Consider the following 22,440-nt stretch of genomic DNA (forward strand, 5'->3'; position numbering starts at 1 on the left):
TAGCTATATCTATTGGTGGTAACCTCTGTCATATAATTTCAACATTTTTAAAAAAAATCATAAGTGTGACACTAAATCTTTGTTCAGACTGCTTCAGTCCTGTATTAAATCACGTGAAAACATCTGTATTAGGATAGTATTTTTCTTAAATATCCACTTTTTCTTGTAATAAATCTCTCAAGTATAGCAAAACGGGATAATGGAGTTCTTTTAACTAGAAATCTTGTATAGCTCATTAATTTATGAAACTAACATGATTATTGCCGTTAGCAATTCACTTGTCACTAGATATTATAATTAGAGCAAATTTGAAAAGAAGTGCGCACATTTCATTATAAAGAAATAAGTCACATTAACTTGGCTTCTGTTTAAAGGACATTTTAAAGGCTGGCTGTGTTCTGTGTGGTATATGGATAAATGTGTGACAAAAAGGGTGTTAGCATAGAAAGTATGGCCACCCGCAGACAAAAGTTAATTGTTGCCTGCATCTAAAAGCGATCACACATCTGTGGGCTAACTCGGAGCTGTGAAGACAAATCAAGGCCAAGCCACTTGCATCATCCAACTTTTTTCATATCTGTGGATAGATTGAAACAAGTAAATATTCTGTGACTGCATAAGTCTGATATTGAAATTGTGTTTGCTAAGGATCTGTCTGCTCAGTAATTACTTTTAATTTAGTGCTGTGGTCTCCAAACTGTGGCCTGGGAGATAGACGCGACCCTTTACTTGCTTTTATCTATTCCTTCTACTGATACCAACGATGGGGCATTATTTCTATCACTAACACCAATGATGGGGCACCATTCCGCCCCCAAATACTAAGGATGGGACAGTGTTTACTTCCACTGACACCAGGACATTTTCTACTCCCACCAGCCACAGTCCGGCCCCCCCAAAGTTTGAAGGACTGGTCATTTGAATAGAAAGTTTAGAGACCCCTGATTTAGAGGAAAAAATTGATGAACATAGCAATTTGTATCACACCATATATCCGCACTACCCCAGTAAAGCAAGAAAATCCTCCCTTAAGTTTTCTCTAGCTGGTCTAGTATTTCTGGTATATGAATTGAGGACATCTCTGTGATTGTTCTTGTCAAAATTTTCTTGCGGTCACCTGGCTTCTTGTCTTGATCCATCCAATAGGCAGCAAGACTGATCTCTAATTCTGTTGAAATTATTTGTATTATACAACAATTTAGCATGTATTTGGCATCCTTCCATTTTGTGCATTTATTTTTATTGTTTGGGAGATATTTGCATTTAATATTTTAGGCTACTTGGTTATCTTGTGCTCATTTATATTGGTTTGTTATTTAGTGCCCTTTTTTCTCAACTATGAACTTATTTTAGTTTTGGATAACATAAAGCAAGGTTCAGTTCCCAGCCAGCTTTCAGTGCTGTCTGTTAGATGCCCCCTCCCTTCACCCCAACAACACATATGCATACGCCACAAGCCTGTGCACTGCCAGTATATTACTTTGGAGAAAATACTTAGAACTTCTCTGTCCTACACTCTATAGTGGATGCCCCTGAAGAATATATGTAGAACTCTGTTGGGCTGGTGATAATGGTAGCTTGGTTGAGAAAGTGCACTGTGACAATGGTGCTTACAGTAGGGCAGGTTTGACCACCAGGCTGATGACAGCCAAGACAACCTAGCAAGGGGTCAATTGTTACCCTTTGCTGGAATAAACATAGCCACAAATGTATCTATTATATAGATGATGAATGGAATCAGTTCTGTGATAGATGAATGTATTATTTGATTTGCTTTTAATCTGACATTGCATACAACATCACAGGATGCCCTATCATCTTCTGTGATGTACAGTACCTGCTTGTTGTTCAGGACCGATTCTATTCCCTTTTATCTGCCTACTCTTGCAGAAGTCCCTTGCTATTCTGTACATACAGTTGCCATGTTTATGTTGCCTTTGCTGTACAGTGTTTCTTGAAGTGAACACAGTTTGAGTACAGTGATGCGTTCCCTGAATTTCAATGAACAAACCAGATTTCCAATTAAGCTACATGTGGAGATTTATTACACCTAGGTTTTGCCCATTTACAATACACTGCAGCATATTTTATTTGTCTCCTTGGTGGAAAATATACAATTACACTTTAGAATGACTTATTCCTGTTCTATGTATGTATTAAAGCTACCAGCCGCTCAGCAAGTCAGTCTCCAAATCTTTATCAGTTTTTTGTTACCTAGTCACAAAGCAACCAACGTCTCAGGAGAAGTCGAGGGACGACTGTCATTCTCGCTGCAGCCTTCATGTGAAATATTCTGATTCTTATATAATGTGAAATAAAGATGTAACATGCCTGCATTTATTTAAATATGTATGGAACTCAGTTCTTGTAATGTTCTTTGTCTCACAGGGATTTTGCATATGTTGCCAGAGACAAGGATACAAGGATTTTAAAATGCCACGTGTTCCGATGTGACACACCAGCAAAAGCCATTGCAACCAGTCTTCACGAAATTTGTTCTAAGGTAAGATTCAGGGGGGGGGGGGCACTATTAAATGATGCAGCTTACTTACTTACTTGAGCGTATTTGTTGGAGGGGAAAACTGTAATATTGATATCTGCTAGTGCGACCATGGATAAATACAGATTTGATTCACGTATACAGGCACAGTTTTACTACCAGAAGAGTATTTTCTTACAATCCACCGACTCCTGTTATGCTGTATGAATGTGCACATAGGGACGGTAACTGTTTTTATAGAGTATGTGGTCTCTTCCATGCTCTAGTACCTCTTCCTATCACTCATCAGCTTAAAGATGTGACACTCTTACTGCAAAGTCTGGTTTCAATTCCCCGCTGGCACATGACAGCTTAGTATAAACACACATTTCAGGTAATAACGCTTGCTAACTAAAGTATGTTTTTATGTCTTTGCTGTAATTTTTTAGCTGATCCAAAATCTATCCCCAGCTACAGCTGTTGTACATAATTGCTTGAAACTTGACCCCATGTAACCATCCATCTTCACGTGATTGGAGGTTTGAAGTGAACACTGGTTCATGTCCGTTCACCCTTTCCTCCATTCACAGACGTAAACCAGCTCTTTTGTTACTGCTCTGTCCATATCCACACGTGGAAGGGCAATGCTAGGAAAGCTTCCAGACACACAAAAAGTGCATGATGTGCTTGCTGCTCTGAACTTCTACATTGTGTTGCCCTGTCTGCTGAGGATAGAGAGATCATCCTAAGCATTCCTAAAGATGATCAATATGGAAAATAATGAAATGACTCTATAAAATAAATCCATTAACAGTGGAAATGTTTGGTGTCTTACAGATTATGGCAGAAAGGAAAAATGCCAAAGCTACGGCTTGCAGTTCCTCGCAGGAAAGACCACATGCTAGCCTGGATGTACCACTGCAAGGTAGACAATGTTACTACACTACTGTGCTGCAGCACTTTATCATTGTCTTCTTATTTATAGTGCAGGATCTGTCTGAAGCAGATTGCTAAAGGATAACTAAACCCAAGAGCAAAAATGCATTATATCACAGCTTACAGACTTCAGATGTGCTGGCTGCATTGGTTTTCTTTTTTCCAAGCTATGAACATTGTCAGCAAATACAGAATATATGTGCATCTTGCCAGAAATGCTTTGTCCTTGTCACTTCATGCTGCACAGAGGAATATCTTCCTTCATAGCTATCCTCTGTAAACAGTATTTGTAGTACATATAAGGAGAACTGTCTAGGGTGACAACCATGGCTCCCTCAATAGGTACAGTGGAGTGACACAGCCACACGGGGACAGGAAGTGTGTTATTTGCAGGATTACCAGGTTTACCAGTTGTTTCCAGCAGGTGCTGAACTGCATGTAATAACAGTAGCTTTCATTTAGCTGAATAACACCTTTGCTGTGAAAACGACCTGAATACTTGGTAGATGAGATAACAGACTGCAGTCATACACTACTCCCCTTGCTCTTCTAGCAGAGACAAGACCATTCAGCTTAGTCAGTTACTTATATGATGCCTCAACTCATACAAGCAATGCTGGGCTTTCTTAGTATAAAACCCAGCATGCTTTGTATATGACGTATCATGGATGTACCTTGTATTAAATGTTTGATTATGTCACCAACTGTCAGTTCTGCCATAAGACTGTTAATGCTTACTAATGACAGTATTAGTAAGTCTATGAATGTATACAAAAGGGGGTGCCTATCTAGCCATCATTTTGTTTTCATTATTTGCAGTTTCTATGCCATACAGTGGATATAAAAAGTCTACACACCCCTGTTAAAAGGTCAGGTTTCTGTGATGTAAAAAAATTAGACAAAGATAAATCATTTCAGAACGTTTTCCACCTTTAACCTCCCTGGCGGTATTCCCGAGTGTAGCTCGGGGTAAAGTTTCAGTACCACAAGCGGTAACCCTGAGCTACACTCGGGCTTACCATGCGGCGCTGCTCCGGGATCCCTCGATCACTTACCTTGTCCTCCGCTCCTGCGATGTCCCTCCTGCAGTCTCCCTGGCAATGTAATCCGGCGAATGCCGGCATCTGTCATCTGGGTACCGTCCCCTGTGAGCATCGGGACGTACGGGGGACGGAACGGTGGGAAATTTGAAAATGACAAAAAGTGACATTCACTAAAATCACATAGTAAAACATTACTGTATCAAACCATTTCACATACATTTTGTCCTGAGTGCTTTGTCCTGTGCCCTGCCTGCATTTTTACCGTTCTTTCTGCCTGGAAACTGAGAAACATCCATGGCGTCCAAAAAGCGTCCCTTTAGGTCAAAAGCAGTTTTAGACCAGCTAGAGAACAGCGATAGTAAATCAGAACCACTTGCAGAATTGAGTGATAATGATTCGTGGGGAAATTCGTCATCAGACACTGAAAACGATTCTGCGACTTTGCTCAATGATGTGCGAACTTGGCGCTCTATTTCAAATTTCAGTGTTTTTGGTTTGATTACATTATTGAATTAAATTTATTATTATATTATTATTTTTTATGATTATTTATTCAATTATAATTTATGATTTCGTGTTTCAAGTTTCATCCTACCCGGGATGTTTACTAGACTTTTGTTCGGACAGATTTCAGTGAGTTATTCCTAAAAATTACAGCCTACAATTAAAAAAAAAACATATTTCAATGCAAAAAAATTTACCGCTTTGAGCACAGAAATATGGACATAATCATACCGCTAGGGAGGTTAATGTGACCTATAAACTGTACAACTCAATTGAAAAACAAACTGAAATCTTTTCTTTGGGGGGAGTAAACATAAAAACCTAAAATAATGTGGTTGCATAAGTGTGCACACCCTCTTATAACTGGGTATGTAGCTGTGTTTAGAATTAAGCAATCACATTCAAAATCATGTTACATAGGAGTCAGTACACACCTGCCATCATTTAAAGTGCCTCTGATTAACCCCAAATAAAGTTCAGCTGTTCTAGGTCTTTCCTGACATTTTAATAGTCCATTCCTACAGCAAAATCCATGGTCCGCAGAGAGCTTCCAAAACATCAGAGGGATCTCATTGTTAAAAGGTATCAGTTAGGAAAAGGGAATTTCCAAGGCATTAGATATACCATGGAACACAGTGAAGACAGTCATCCAGTGGAGAAAATATGGAGCAACAGTGACATTACCAAGAACTGGACGTCCCTCCAAAATTGATGAAAAGACGAGAAGAAAATTGGTCTGGGAGGCTTCCAAGAGGCCTACAGCAACATTAAAGGAGCTGCAGGAATATCTGGCAAGTACTGGCTGTGTGGTACATGTGACAACAATCTCCTGTATTCTTCATATGTCTGGGCTATGGGGTAGAGTGGCAAGACGGAAGCCTTTTCATACATAGAAAAACATCCAAGCCCGGCTAAATTTAGCAAAAACACATCTAAAGTCTCCCAAAAGCATGTGGGAAAATGTGTTTATGGTCTGATGAAACCAAGGTTGCACTTTTTGGCCATAATTCCAAAAGATATGTTTGGCTCAAAAACAACACTGCACATCACCAAAAGAACACCATACCCACATTGAAGCATGGTGGTGGCAGCATAATACTTTGGGGCTGTTTTTCTTCAGCTGGAAATGGGGCCTTAGTCAAGGTAGAGGGAATTATGAACAGTTCCAAATACCAGTCAATATTGGCACAAAACCCTCAGGCTTCTGCTTGAAAGCTGAACATCGTTCAGCATGACAACAACCCAAAGCATACATCCAAATCAAAGGAATGGCTTCATCAGAAGAAGATGAAAGTTTTTGAATGGCCCAGCCAGAGCCCAGTCCTGAATTTGATCAAAAATCTGTGGGGTGATCTGAAGAAAGCTGTGCACAGGAGATGTCCTCCCAATCTGACAGATTTGCAGTGTTTTTGCAAGGAAGAGTGGGAAAATATTGCCAAGTCAAGATGTGCCATGCTGATAGACTCATACCCAAAAAGATGTGAGTGCTGGAATAAAATCAAGGTGCTTCAACAAAATATTAGTTTAAGGGTGTGCATACTTATGCAACCATATTACTTTAGTTTTTTATTTTTACTTCCCTCCACCTAAAATATTTCAGTTTGTTGTTTAACTGAGCTGTACAGTTTATAGGTTACATTAAAGGTGAAAAAAGTTCTGAAATGATTTATCTTTGTCTCATTTTTTTACATCACAGAAATCTTAAATTTAAACAGGGGTGTGTAGACGTTTTATATCCAATGTATATGGAAAACATATGTGTACTTTAAATGTATTTTATCTTTTATTTTACTCTTTAAAACCTAAGTTCTGTGAATTTCTAGTACTTTCATCCTATGTCTGGCAATGTCTGGTTGGTGGGTATGACATATCGTATAAAATTACAGTCATTGTCCATGTAGAAGAATAGTGTGAGTGTCACTAGTTTTTAAAGCCAGCCACTCTTGGAAATTGAGAGGGAGAACTATGGGTCAATTTGACCAAAAACATAGGTTGCCAAATTATACAGTGTAGAGCAACTTGACCTCCTATGATGATAAGATCATCTGTTATCCATTTTCATATTGCTAGGACCTGTTTGTACAGACATAACATAATGGATGGATAAATTATTCTGGCTGGTTTTACCAGTTTGCCAGATAATATTGATTTGGTTCAGAAGTAGAAAGCGCTGAGGTTATGATGGGACATCACACTATAAAATATTGTAGGTACAGCAGATGGTGAAGGCAGCTTAGAATCTTGTGACCCTGGTGACAACCAGAGATCCCCACACTTTGGAGGGATCTCCTTTCACTTCTTGTTTTGGCTATGGGACAGGAAGTGAAATGAAATCTCCCCAATGGGACACAAATGCCAAAAACAAAACTGCCAGGGTTTGTAACCCTCCCTCATCTTGTTCAAAATGATAAAAAAAAGTTTTGCCTTTAGTTCTACTTTGATAGAGAGCTGGGGCTTTTATGCTATTGATTTGGCTTTGAATATCTATTGTGTGGATTTTTATTCAGAAATATGAAATGTTTCATGATTAGAAGCTGGAAATTAGATTTTCCTGTCTACAGAATGCCATATTATGTTTCTAGGCCCTCTAACATGTATCTGTCTAATTAGTAATAATAATGTCACTTTTATAACTCTGTTATTCTTTATTTGCAGTAGAATTCCCAACACCAAAGACAGAACTTGTACAGAAGTTTCATCTGCTGTATATTGGAATGCTGCCATGCACTAAACCAACAGGTATTATATGCATAATCTAACAGAACCGTGTAGAACCTCACAAAATGATCAGATCTAAAAGTTCACGCCACCTCCATACACCCCCCCCCCCCCAACATACTAACCTTACCAGCAATTCTTTGCCACTCCCTTTTCCTCCTCCTCTGCCTGTACTAACATGACTGTTGTCTTGGTAGCACTGGCTTCTCTTCCCCAGTCATAGGACAGATTAGTGTTTTAGACCCGATCATTGTCACAGGCAAGGGCGGACTGACCATTTGGAAACTCGGGCACTGCCCGAGGGCCTGGGGTCAGTAGGGGGCCCCATGAGATGCCCCTGGTACCTTTTTTTCATAGGCCTTTTTTAGTTTGGGCAAGGACACAGGGGCCCCATGATCCCCTATTGCCCGGGGGCCCCATGAGTTGTCAGTCCGCCCCTGGTCACAGGGGAAGCAATCACATGCTTCTCCATACCTGGAAGTGCCCGGTATTGTGGACAGCCATGGAGGAAGGAAAAGCAGTGGGGGAACATTAGTAATGTGAGTAAAATGTGGTCAGGGTGCCCTTTGCAGAGCCACAGTGACTTTGCCCTGCATGGTGACAGCAGGCTCCATTCACAAAATGGTATCTACCACTCTAAGAAATACAGCCCAGCATTTTTCAAAACATTTTTTGCATTCGCTTACAAATGCTTCTAAAATACTGCATGCAGCATTTTTCCGAAATATGCAGTATTTATTTCATGAGACCATGCAGTATTTTATCTCATGCGATATCCAGTCGGATGGATACAGTGGAAAAGACTTACAATCCCTATCAGTTTTTATTGCTAATAAAGAGTTTAAACCGTAGAAATATGCCAACTCACTAAGTCAGTGCGGTCCCTGCAGCAGATGTACTAATACAAAAGAACAAAGGTGATTAAATACCAGTCAAAGGGAAGCTGCTTTCACAGGCCACATGTGGTGTATCAAAAACAACTAAGTAAAATGAAGTAAATACACAATATCTTTATAAATGTCAAATAATGAATGAAAATAGTATAATAAATCACACGCATATAATCACACGCATATAATCACACGCATATAATCACACGCATATAATCACACGCATATAATCACAAGCATATAATCACACGCATATAATCACACGCACATAATCACACGCACATAATCACACGCATATAATCACACGCACATAATCACACGCATATAATCACACGCATATAATCACACACATATAATCACACGCACATAATCACACGCATATAATCACACGCATATAATCACAAGCATATAATCACACGCATATAATCACACGCATATAATCACACGCATATAATCACACGCACATAATCACACGCATAATTACACGCACGTAATCACGCGCACGTAATCACTCGCACGTAATCACGTGCATGTAATCACACACACAAATAATCACACGCACATAATCACACGCACATAATCACACGCACATAATCACACGCATATAATCACACACACGTAATCACACGCATGTAATCACGCGCACGTAATCACGCGCACGTAATCACACACACATAATCACACGCACACATAATCACACGCACACATAATCACACGCATATAATCACACGCATGTAATCACACGCACGTAATCACGCGCACGTAATCACGCGCACGTAATCACACGCACGTAATCGCACGCACGTACACACACGTAATCACACATAATCACACGCATATAATCACATGCACATAATCACACGCACATAATCACACGCATATAATCACACGCACATAATCACACGCACATAATCACACGCACATAATCACACGCACATAATCACATGGATATAATCACACGCACATAATCACACGCATATAATCACACACACATAATCACACACACATAATCACACACACATAATCACACATATAATCACACGCATATAATCACACGCATATAATCACACACATATAATCACACATATAATCACACGCCTTCTTTCACCAATAAAAATGTTGTCTGAGAACACCTATTAGGTTTTTTACTGCTGTCTGTCCCCATTAGGGAGATTCTCCTTCTCTATTTGTCCTGTTTACCATTATCATTGAAAGTAAAATGAAAAGAAAATCCCAAAGTTTGGGTTGTCCCTAGAAAAGTAGGAGGGGAAATCATCCAATGGAAACACAGATGGCAAAAAAACTGACAGAGGTTATAACCCTTCAATACTCTATCCAAAATGAAAAAGAAAGTTTTGCCTTTAGTTACACTTTCAAGCAGTCTTCCTCAACCATTTCATTACAGAGGAACCCTTGAAATAGTTTTCCATTCTCAGGAAACCCCTGCTACAAATGACTGTATCTACAATTCATGATACATTGGTGTGATGGTCAGTGGGAAGAATGGTTCTTACACTTGTGGTCACTGGGAAGAATTCCTCCCTTATAGATAGCTAAAAAGATCAATGGTGTCAGTTGGAACTTGTCAGTTCTAAAAATAATTGTGAAAAATTAAAGTATCCCCACTACATATGACATATGTTTTAACAAGGGATTAGACCATTGTGATATGCATGTACATTGTATCATGTTTGGAGTAGTGATGGGCCAAACACCCCCCTGCTTGGTTTGCGGTTGAACATTTGAACCTACCGAAAGTTCGACTGCGTACTTCCAACAGGGCCAATTTAAGTCATGTGGTATTTTAGTAGTGAAGACATTCTTCAATGTTTCAGGCAATGCCCGGCAATTAAAAAAAAAAGCAAAAACATGTGGGGTCCCCCCCCCCCATCCATACCAAGTCTTTTGGGTCTGGTATGGATTTGGAGGGGAACCTTCCACGCCACAATTTTTAAAAAAAATGGTGTGGGGGTCCCCCCCAAATCCATACCAGACCCTTATCTAAGAATGCAGCCCGGCAGGTCAGGAAAGGGGGGGGGTGAGCAACCCCCCCCCCTCCTGAAGCATACCAGGCCACATGCCCTCAAAATGGGTGGATGGTTTGGGGTAGGGGGGCTCCCCCCAAAAGCACCTTGTCCCCAGGACAAGGGCCTCTTCCCCACAACCATGGCCGGTGGTGGTGGGGGGCTTATTGGAATCTGAAAGATCCCTTTAACAAGGGGGCCCCCAAGTCCCGCCCCCCCCCCCATGATTACTACCCATTCACAATAAAAGACAGTCTTTGACAAGTCCTTTATTAAAAACAAAAATAAAAAAATCCCCTGAAGTAGATCTAATGTCAATCACGATGCCCGCTGCCATTGGTCACCCCCAGCCCCTTGTGATGTCATCATGCACTGTGATTGGCCATAGCATTGCACCTGACCTGTGTTCTAATCCACCTCCACTCTATCCAAGACCCCAGTAACAATGTAAAATGAAATCAGATACGGGTACAGAAGAATCTCTTCTGGCTAATAAAGGAATAGTAGGTACCTTGTGATCTAAACATCTTTTATTCACTGTTAAAGAATCATTGTTGTTGCTTGGTTTTAGATGCAAATGTGCGCTCTTTGCTTTTCTTCTTTTAAGGTATGGATATTATTAATGAAGTCATTGAAGGGCTTATCGAACAATCAGACAAAGAAAATTGGGTTCCAGTTATTATGAATGTAGCTGATGCTACTGTAACAGTTATTAAAGAAAAGGTGAGTAACCAAGGGATTTACTCTACATATATGCATAGATACAGGTGTCTCAGAGTCCGTACAAATAGACTGAAAAATTGTTTTTTTTCCCTGTGGCTGTTAAAGCATTGAACAGCTAATCAGTAGACAATATTGCATTACTGTATATTTTATTCATCATTGCATTACTGAATATTTCATCCATTAATGCACTACTCATTGCACTGATTATGGTACGACTGTACATTCCATACCCTGATTTTCGTTATATTATGGGCCATTTATGCACTTCTGGCTGGATGCTAACTGCATTTCATTGGCTCTGTACATGTACTTTGCACAATGACAATAAAGTTGAATCTAATCTAATTAGTAGCTCTGTACCTTATTAGCTGTTATCATTGACTGAAAGAGCAGAGATCTAGAATGTAGTGAAATGTGCAGTAACCCACAGAAACAAGTCAGTTTTCACTAAAAGATGCGTTCTGATTAGTTGTTGGGTACTGCTGCTGTATATAGTACAATCCACAATATTTTTCATTGTTGGTGCATATGGACAAAATGGAAACTGTTTGTGTTTTTCCCAGTTGTCAGGAAAGTGAGGAAGGCTTAAGCAGGGACCAGTCGAATTTCAATCCATCTATAGCTGTTCCCGTTCCTGAGAAGTTGATCTAATGATTGCCTTCCCGCGAATGGGCTTGTTGGAAAATTTTTGTGCAGCCAATCTGCAGCAGCGCTGATCAGTGTATTCTGACAACAGAAGAGTCCCCACTGTCAGAGTACAATAACAGCAGGGAGGATTCCTCCATCTACCTTGTGGATGGGGGAATCTGTTCAATGTTTTTTTTATCAGCTTGGTGGCTGATTAAAAAACTAACCCGTGTATACCGAGCTTTAGAGCTTGTGTAAATTTATTATTGCCTGTATAACCATTGGGAAACTTCCCCATATTTATGCTGTGGAGACTTCATTCCAACAGGTCACTGACCTCCACTTCACACATTAATGGCATCTGACTCATGTGTGACCATGGGTGGCACTATTTTCAATGAATGTAAGACATGTCACCAGCACACTTTTCTCTTGATGGCTAAAGTTCCTTTTTTGCATATAATTTAAGTCACAAATCATATCCAATACACTGATTTGTGATTTCCATTATGCACAGACATCTGTAAAGGATTTTTTGTGTAGAAAGAAAGATGATACCGACAACAAAATGTTCTGCAACCCAGTGCCGCAAGGTTTGAGTACTAACCACATACCAGGGCCACCCTAAATCACCAACACAAAGCACTTGTTTGGCTTATGTTTTGTCACATAATGCCTAAAATATATGCTAAGATAGAGTAGCAATGGACAATGATGTTCATAGGATTGGTAAAGAATTAGAGATCGAACTTTGGTGAAGCAGATATTCACTAACCCGCCTTCTCTCTCTTTTTTTCTCCATCTTTTTTATATTGCGTGAATGTTTGCTCCTGCATTAACATTTTTCTATTTACATTGAGTTAATGTGGCTATATATGGCCCAGAAGCATCAACTGGAAGGTCTCATCAGGCCAGTAATCAATGTTTCCAAACCGTAGACATGTTTATTATCCTCTCCTACTTCGTTAAGGTGTACGTTTATAAGCAGAGATAAGTTATCTCATTTCAGTTCTCTGCACTTCTCAGGGAAAAATCTTCTCCTCTGTTCCCTGTTTATGAAGCGGAGAATCTTTGTTCTCAGAAGGAGAAGAGAGGAGAAGTTTTTCCTCTGAGAACAGTTGAGATCTGTAGAAGGGGAAGGGCTGCATGTGATCTCCTGAGATAATTGTGTGATTACAGATCGCCTGAGTATGAACAGTGAAACCAAAGTTAAAAAGATGATGTAATTACATGAAAATAATAAGCACTGACCACTGGTACTTTTTATGCACATTTAGGCATATTCTTTAAATGTATTTTGGCTCATTTTTATTGCGCATTTTAGCATTATTTACGTTCATTTTGTCGCTTTTTAACGTGGATTTTGATGTGGGTTTTTTTAATGCGCATTTTCTAAACACACATTTAGGCGCTTTCATGCTCATTTTGGTACAGGTTATTTTAACATGCATTTCCATGCATTGTTTTTGTGGTTTGTAACACGCATTTTGGCAGTTTTCTTAGCATGTATTTTGGCACTTTTTTAAAGTGCATTTTGATTTGGTTTTCATGCATATTTTGGCAAACTGCACATCTGCTATTCACTTTTGGGTGCCATTAACAAATAATGACACCACAAACATGACATGCATTTTTTATGCATTTCCAGAACACACACAAAAACGCAGGTAAAAAATTAACCAAAATACATGTTAAGCACCAAAATGCACATAAAAATTTCAATTCACATTTTTAAAAAAAATGTGTGTTGAAAAAATTAGCAAAATGTTTGTTAAAAACTGCACCAAAATGTGCATTAAAAAGGCCCAAAAAAGCCAAACTGAACCTTTTGGGGCATGGAGTGTTGTGTGTTTTTTCAAGTGGACAATCCAAATGCACATGTTCCTGCGTTAAAAATGGCTGTGTGTATATGTGGGTGCTGCAGCGACCGTCGGCTGGAACTGAACAGAATCAGCAAGGGAGAATGTCACCAGCACACCGAGGATCACCAATATGGGTCCAAAAGTTTTAATGAACCATCACATAGTTACACCACGGCAACGTTTTTTGAGTCTCACAGAACCCCTTCATCAGGTATATGTCCTGCGAGACTCCGAAACATTGCCTTGCTGTAATTATGTGATCATTCATTAAAACCTTTGGACCCATTTTGGTGATCCTCGGTGTGCTGGTAACATTCTCCCTTGTGTGTTTTTTCAATGCACATTTTGGTGTACTGATTGCGTATTTGTCAAATGACAAAATGTGCGGCAAAATGCATGTCTGCTAACTGCATTTGGGGTGCCATTAACAATGAATGATACCCAAAAGGGCACTGCATATTTTAACACAATTTTAGAACAAGTTGGAAATGCGGCAAGAATTGTAATTCTGCCAACAATTCTGCATTGCTCAGGTGTTCATGTGTTCTGACTGACAGTAGACTATAACTATACTGTATGTGTGTGTATATATATATATACTGTACACTATATATAAAACACAAATATACATACATAAACATATATAGTTATAATTTATATCAATGTTTAACCCTGCTGGTGCTGACAGTAGGAAGAAAAAAGCCTTCCTCACATCACAGCAGCTTCTCACCAAGATCCTCCAGCTCTGGGCTGAAGAATCTGGGACGGAGATAATTTACAGAGATCTTCAGATCTCTCCGGCCATCTTTGGAAAAGTGAATGACAGAAGGGTGTGTCCTGTGAAGAAAATGTTCTCCACTCCTCACCTCAGCTCTATAAACTGACACACCTGAGAGATCAGCTGTGATCATCAGGATCTCGGCTTTTCTCTCTTTCACAAACAGACACCTTAGTTTTTAGCAACATTCCTACTCAGCTAATTTGAATTAATGCACTTAATAAATACACTAGTCCACCCTCATTATCCCTCTAACCTATATTAACCTAGACACCTCCCATCTAGCTCTGCTTGCTTACTTACTTGGCTTTGGAGGTGCAACCTTCTTTTACATCTTCTAGGCAGAAATCTGCTAAACAAGGGTTGAATTTCATGGTGAGCCCTCATCACCTCAAATTATTATACAGGATTTATATAGCGCCAACAGTTTGCTCAGCGCTTTACAATATAACAGGAGACAATACAGCAACAATACAGTTCAATACAAAAGGGTTAGGAGGGCCTGATCCTGGGAGCTTACAATCTAGGAGAATGGAGAATCTTAGAGTACAGCCCCAGCAGGAACCATCAATACATAAAACCTGCTTAAAGCGGAGTTCCACCTGAAAAAAAATAAAATAAAAAAATAAAAGTCAGCAGCTAAAAAAAACTGTAGCTGCTGACTTTTAAAATACAGCCACTTACCTGTCCCTTGGTCCAGAGGTTTCAATGGCCACTTTCTCTCCCTGGCGCCGGCATCTTTAGTGTGGACACCCAGCTGTGACAGCTTGCCTATTGCTCTTGCGCGAGAAGCGCTGCAATTTATGAATGGCTCCGTAGTCTTCTGGGACCTGGCACGTGTCCCAGAAGTCTACGGGGGGGGGGACAACAACCTCCGCTTCCGATCGCTTAGGCGATCGCAGCGGAAGTGGGAGCGGGTACCTGTCAATTCGGGTTCCCACTTCCCCAAGGTGCCAATCCTTAATGGGGAGCGGGGGACAAAGGCTTAAAGTGGAACTTCCCCTTTTGGGTGGAGTTACGCTTTAAGGCTACATTCACTTGGATGTTTCTATCTGACAGCAGCTAAAAGACAGCACTTGAAAAAGTTGAAATATGTCCTGCAAAAAGTTGCAGTTTGCAAGTGAGTTCAGCTGTGTTTAGCTGCAGAGAGCTGCATCAGTGTTTTAAGGAGTATTTTTCCCAATACTTCATTCTTGGGGGATGTTATACCCCAGGCTTCTCCTTTTCCATTTTGTTGGTAGTTTTCTGAGCAAGGAGACAGAGCTGTGTGATTGAAATGGAGTGCAAAGCAAAGCTGCATTGTACCATAGCCTGATCTAGGGGGGTGCTGGGGTGTGCTATGCCCCCTCAGATTTTAGTTGTGCCCCCCCCCCCAAAGCCAACCCTAACCTGCCAGGATACTGCCCTAACCTGCTGCTATACTACCCTAACCTGCCACTATACTGCCCTAATCTGACACTATACCACCCTAATCAGATACTTTATTGTCCTAATTTGACACTATACTGCCTTGACCTGACACAGTGTGCAGTACAGGAATGGTAGAAGGAGCCATGCCTCTGTCTTCTGACCTGCCAGCAGTGACCCCTGTCCTCTGCCCTGCTGACCTCCCATCCCCTGTCCCCCAAAATTTTTTACTGCACCCCCAAATCAGACAGGCTAAATCTGTCCCTGCATTGTAGTGTGGTACCATGCGATTTGGTGCCCGAAAACAGACTGTATTGTGATCTGTGTTTGGTGTGCCATTAACAATTAGTTGGCAGCCACATGCAGATTGCAAGGGCAGTGCGGCCACCTGCAGTCTGGGAAATGCGCCTTTCTCACATAGTGTTCTGGGGTGAACCAGCCCTGAGGCAGATAGAGAAGCAAATGAACACAACCCCTAACATCCCAGAATCTGACTAGGGATATTTTGTCCTGATGTATGAGGAAATCAGAACCTATTATGATCAATTTTACCAGAATGTCAGTGTCAACCTGTGACAGCTTACTATTGTCAGACCACATCTGCAAAGAATGAATACCAACATGATAATGAATGAGAATCAATGTGATATAAAATACCAACATTTCAGGAAGAAAAAGAGAAATGTGTAATTTTCTGCTGCTAAATGCACTGCAGCTATCTGCAGATAAATACAATGTGCGTTTAGCTGGAGATAGCTGCAGTTAGTTGACCCTGGACACAGCACTTTGCTTCTTTTCCTAAACGAACCTACACTGTCTGCAACTAAACATTGCTAATTGTTATGTCTGAATAACACTTACTTTGCATTGTGTAAGTCCAGCTGCTTTTACCCTAGATTCACACCTAAGCGTTTTCCGCAGCGTTTTGCAGAAACGCAGTACAGTCCATTAAACAAGATTTCCTATGGGACACTTTTTCACATCTCCACGTTTTCACCCGGTGCGTTTTTTGGAAAGGGTCAGAGACTTTTTTTGAATGCATAAAGTTGCGTTTTTGGTTCTATAGACTTCAATGGAAATGCTGCAGAAAAGCACGTTGTGTGTTTTTGCCCTGTTTTTGATGTTTTGTGTTTTAAATCTGCCTGGCAACAAGTAAAAAAACCCCGTAAAACTCGGCAAAAACGCAGGTGCAAAAGCGCAATGCAGAAATGGCTCAAACGCAAACTGCATAGGTGTGAACCTAGCCTTAGAAAAGTCTTGTAAAGAACTTTGAAATGTAGACGTCTGTGTGCATGCCTTAGAGCAGTGATGGCGAACCTATGGCACGTGTGCCAGAGCTGGCACGCAGAGCCATCTCAGTGGGCACGCCAGGAGGAAGAGAGGAAGAGGAAGAGAACGCGCTCTCCTGCGCACCTCCGGGGGCGCGCACCGGGCAATCTCTGTGATCGCTGTGTCCTGCGGACACAGCTGATCACGTGACATGGTAAAAGGCCAATCACAGCGGCCTTTTACCACGTGATCAGCCGTGTCCAATGACACGCTGATCACCAGGAAATGCAAATGCCGGTTCTCGGCTGCACTTTCCTCACGCTGTCAGATCGTGAGGAAAGTACTGCCGAAAACCGGCAGTTGTCAGAACAGGGATCGGCACCGATCATCAGGGTCACTGATCATCAGTGCCTTGATGATCGGTGCCCACCTGTGCCACACACAAGTTCCGCCCACTTGTGCCCAGCAATGCGCCCACCTGTGCCCAGCAATGCGCCCACCTATGCCCAGCAGTGCGCCCACCTGTGCCCAGCAGTGCGCCCACCTGTGCCCAGCAGTGCGCCCACCTATGCCCAGCAGTGCGCCCACCTGTGCCCAGCAATGCACCCACCTGTGCCCAACAGTGCGCCCACCTGTGCCCAGCAATGCACCCACCAGTGCCCACCTGTGCCACCCACCAGTGCCCATCAGTGCAGCCCAGCAGTGCTGCCAGTCAGTGCCACCAGTCAGTGCCCAGCGGTTGTGCCAGTCAGTGCCCAGCAGTGATGTCAGTCAGTGCCACCTATCAGTGCTGTCTATCAGTACCCATTATCAGTGTCGCCTATCAGTGCCACCTATCTGTGACACCTCATTAGTGCTGCCCATCAGTGCCACCCATCAATGATGCCCAGCAGTGCCGCCGGTCAGTGCCTCCAGTTGGTGCTGTCAGTGCCGCTTATCAGTGCCCATCATTTACTGCATATCAGTGCATCATCAGAGCCTCCTCATCAATGCTCACCAGTGCCGCCTCATTAATGCTACCTATCTGTGCCGCCTCATCAATGCCCATCAGTGCTGCCTATCAGTGCAGCCTCACCAACGCACATCAAAGAAGAAATATTACCTGTTCGCAAAATTTTAGAATAGAAGCAAAGGAAACCTTTTATGTTTTTCATTTTTTGCTCTTTTTTCATTTATAGTGCAAAAAATAAAACACCCAGTGGTGATTAAATACCACCAAAAAAAGCTCTATTTGTGTGAACAAATGATAAAAATTGCATATGGTTACAGTGTTGCATGACTGCACAATTGTCTTTGTTAAGTGCAACAGCACTGAAAGCTGAAAATTGTCCTGGGCAGGAAGGGGGTAGAAGTGCCCGGTAGGCAAGTGATTAATTCCAGTGTTGGCACTTTGAAATAAAAAAGTTGGTTTTGTGTTGCAGTTTGGGCACTCGGGCTCAAAAAGGTTCGCCATCACTGCCTTAGAGCAACATGACACTGTTGTCGGATCCAAAATCAGGAAGCAACGTGTCTATAGGTATCCTTAGAAGTGTCATTTCAAAGATGCACAATAAACAAGAGAAAAAAAAGAAAAAATACCAGAATTAGTATCAACCTGCTAATATAATAATTGAAGATGTGTACCACTGAAACGCTGGGCTCTTCTTTCACTAGGGTCTGACTTTGGTCCCTCTCACTATTTATTTTGGATACTAATTTCTTATATGTATTCACAACATCAGTTGTTATATGACTGAATGGTGCTTAACTTACCCATGTACTGTACATACATGAACCTAAAGCATAGCTAAAGGAATACAAGTGCAGCAATGCCCCTCTACCTTTGAATGGGGGTCGGGTATAAATTAAATTAACACCATTTTATGAACTGGCTAGAAAGCGTGATTAACACGATTTTCTCAGCTGTGTATAGACATGTGCAGTACAATCAGTTTTCTAATTATCTGGAAATCAATATATACAGCTTAAACTTTACATGTGCAATTACTATAACACCTAATTCAATTATTTGCACCTCTGCCTTCTGTGTGGAGAACAAGAAACATGTAGAGGAATCTGTATCCCTTCAATGCAGCTCTTCTCAAGCTGCTCTTATTTTTCAGGATTCTAGGTTGAAACTGTTACAGCTCTTGATACGGAGGATTAAAAATGTATTTACAGTATATTGCTTCAAGGGGGGGGGGTTAAAATTGTTAAATAGGTAAGTTTCTTCTGGTATTTTTTGTTCATTTTTGCTATGTTTTTTGTTGCTTAACCACTTCAACTCTGAAAGATTTTTCCCCCTGACCAGACCATTTTTTGCTATTTAGGACTGCTCTATTGTAACTGGTAATTGCACAGTCATGCAACGCTGTACCCAGACGTAATTTGTATCATTTTTGCATACAGATAGAGCTTTTGGTAGTATTTGATCACCACTAGGTTTTTTTGCAATATGAACGAAAAAAGATGGAATTTTTTTTTAAAAGTTCAATATTTTTTACATTCTGCTATAAAGCATATCCAATAAAATTTTTAAATATCAAATTTCTTCATACATTTTGGACAAAATGTATCCTGCTACATGTCTTTTATTAAAAAAAAAATCCCAATAAGTGTATATTGATTAGTTTGCGAGTAAGTTATAAAGCATACAAAAGGATTATATACTGGACTTTTTATTTTTTTTTTATATACATTACTAATGGTGGTGATCAGAGACTTATAATGAGACTGTGGTAGTGCAGCAGGCAAACTGACATTAACTGACGCTGAGGGGAACTAACTGCCACTGATGTTACCAGTGGCATTAAACACTGACACTGTACCAATGGCACTGGCTGGGAAGGGGTTAACATCTAGGGTGATCAAGGAGTTAAATGTGTGCCTAACTATGTGTATTGTGTGTAACATGTGCTGCTTTTATTAACCACCTCCCGTCCGGCCGGTGGCAGTGCAGGGTCGGGTGGCCGTTTATATACAGCCTCCCCACACCCTGCTTGTGCGCGCTCCCTGGGAGCACGTAGCAACACGATCCGGTGCCCACTGTGTCCTCCGGGCACAGTAGAACACTGATCGTCGGATGGGACCTCTGTACGAGATCCCGATCATGTAATCACTGATTGGCCAATCAGTGATAACATGCAGAGTAGTATGCAAGATGTCACTTGTCACATCATTGCTTACTACCTGTGAAATCTGTGAATGATCACAGAAGTCACATGGTTCAAGGCTATTCACAGCAGCCTTGTACCATGTGACAAGCTGTGACCAATCACAGCTCACTCAGTAGTTCTCAATGGCTGCAAGAATGCAGCTAGAGAGAAGGAGAAATTATTGCTTTTACATCCTTTAAAAGCAATCAGTGTAAAAAATCTTCATCACCCCCCACAAGTAGTACAGTGTCACCATGGTGACACTGTACTGCTAGGGTAACAGTATGTAAAAAAAAATAATAAATAAAAAATAATATAAAAAAATTAAAAAAAATGTAAAAATGTTTTTTAAAAATTATAATTTTTGGTTATAAACTAATTTGGGTTATTTTTGTTTTACTAAAAATATAACGGAATAAATTTTGGCCAAGATTTATGATGAAATATTATTTATTTGCAAAATTTTATAAGAAAAACACTTTTTTTCAACATTTTTGGACATTTTAATTTACATAGCAAAAAAAATAAAAATCCCAGTGGTGAATAAATACCACCAAAATAAAGCTTTATCTGTCTAAAAAAAAATGCTAAAAAATTCATATGGGTACAGTGTTGCATGACCGTGCAATTGTCATTCAAAGTGTGATAGCACTGAAAGCTGAAAATTGGCCTGGGCAGGAAGGGGGTAAAAGTGTCCGGATGGGAAGTAGTTAATACTTCTGTAAGTTTCTCATCCTTGCTTTGCAGGAATAAGAAACAGAGAGATCATTCTCTCTGTACAGCAGATCCCGGCTGTGAATCATTGGCCAGGCTTGCTGACAGTGTACAGTCACAGCAGGTGTCACTGGGGGGGCACGCATGCTCCTGCCCTAAACCCTTAAGAAGGCAGCAATGTATTTATATGTTGCTTTGTCTACAGTGCTCATCTGCAAATAAATTAGAAATATTAAAAAGTGTAATGAATAAATTAGCTCATACATCAGCAGGCTTTTAATGAAATGCCACCTGCCAACTTTGTGGCACGCAGGGACTCATGTCAGACTGTTAGAAGTCCAATGAATTTCATACTAGTTTAATTTTAGGAAGTTCAAAGGCCATTCTTCACCATGTTAATGGAAACTAACCGTGACCTCCGAAGCCTTAACCTTAAAGTGTATGGAAAGTCTTTTTTTTTTTTGCTTCTTATGTGAAAAGTTTTATCTAACGTCCAGTGAAGGGGGATTTCAAACAGAGCTAAAGCAAATTGTATATGATTACTATAATGCATGGCGGTTGATTTATTAACCACTTCCCGACTGGCCATTGTATATAAACAGCCGGACGGTGGAACTGCAGGGTCAGGTGGCCGTTTAAAAACGGCCTCCCCGTACCCTGCTTGTGCGCGCTCCCCAGGAGCGCGCAGCACCGCGATTCGGTGCCCGCTGTGTCCTCTGGACACAGTGAAACACCGATCGTCAGACGAGACCTCTATACGAAGTCCCGATCATGTGATCACTGATTGGCCAATCAGTGATCACATGCAAAGTCGTAAGCAAGATGTCACTTCTGACATCATTGCTTACTACGTGTAAAATCTGTGAATGATCACAGAGGTCACATGGTACAAAGCTATTCACAACAGCCTTGTACCATGTGACAAGCTGTGACCAATCACAGCTCACTCAGTAGTTCTCAATGGCTGCAAGGATGCAGACAGAGAGAAAGAGAAATGATTGCTTTTACATCCTATATGGGTATAAAAGCAATCAGTGTAAAAAAAAAAAAAAAATCTTCAACACCCCCCCAAAAGTAGTAAAGTGTCACCATAGTGACACTGTACTGCTAAGGTGACAGTATGTAAAAAAAATAAATAAATAAATAATAATGTAAAAAAAAATAAAAATGTAAAAAACAATGTTTAAAAATTATAATTTTTGGTTATAAACTAATTTGGCTTATTTTTGTTTACTAAAAAGATAACAGAATACATTTTGCCCAAGATTTATGATGAAAAATTATTTATTTGCTAAATTTTATAAGAAAAACACTTTTTTTCAAAATTTA

At 40.6% G+C, this 22,440-nt stretch overlaps 1 protein-coding gene across 8 annotated transcripts in view; it reads left to right on the forward strand.

Moving 5' to 3' along the window:
* APBB2 (amyloid beta precursor protein binding family B member 2) overlaps positions 1-22,440 on the forward strand; it is a 387,866-nt gene that overhangs the window by 343,638 nt on the left and 21,788 nt on the right. For 6 of the 8 annotated variants that reach the window (XM_089654015.1, XM_089654012.1, XM_089654016.1 and 3 more), the window contains 4 exons: positions 2,389-2,503; positions 3,317-3,404; positions 7,618-7,701; positions 11,202-11,317. In XM_089654015.1, the coding sequence (XP_089510141.1) occupies positions 2,389-2,503; positions 3,317-3,404; positions 7,618-7,701; positions 11,202-11,317 (403 nt within the window). The remainder of the gene's footprint in view (positions 1-2,388; positions 2,504-3,316; positions 3,405-7,617; positions 7,702-11,201; positions 11,318-22,440) is intronic. The other 2 variants (XM_089654014.1, XM_089654017.1) reach the window with 1 other exon arrangement.

This window comes from Staurois parvus, unplaced genomic scaffold (genome assembly GCF_062004578.1).
Source record: "Staurois parvus isolate SC_StPar_1 unplaced genomic scaffold, SC_StPar_1.0 ptg000734l, whole genome shotgun sequence".
NCBI classification, from domain to species: domain Eukaryota; kingdom Metazoa; phylum Chordata; class Amphibia; order Anura; family Ranidae; genus Staurois; species Staurois parvus.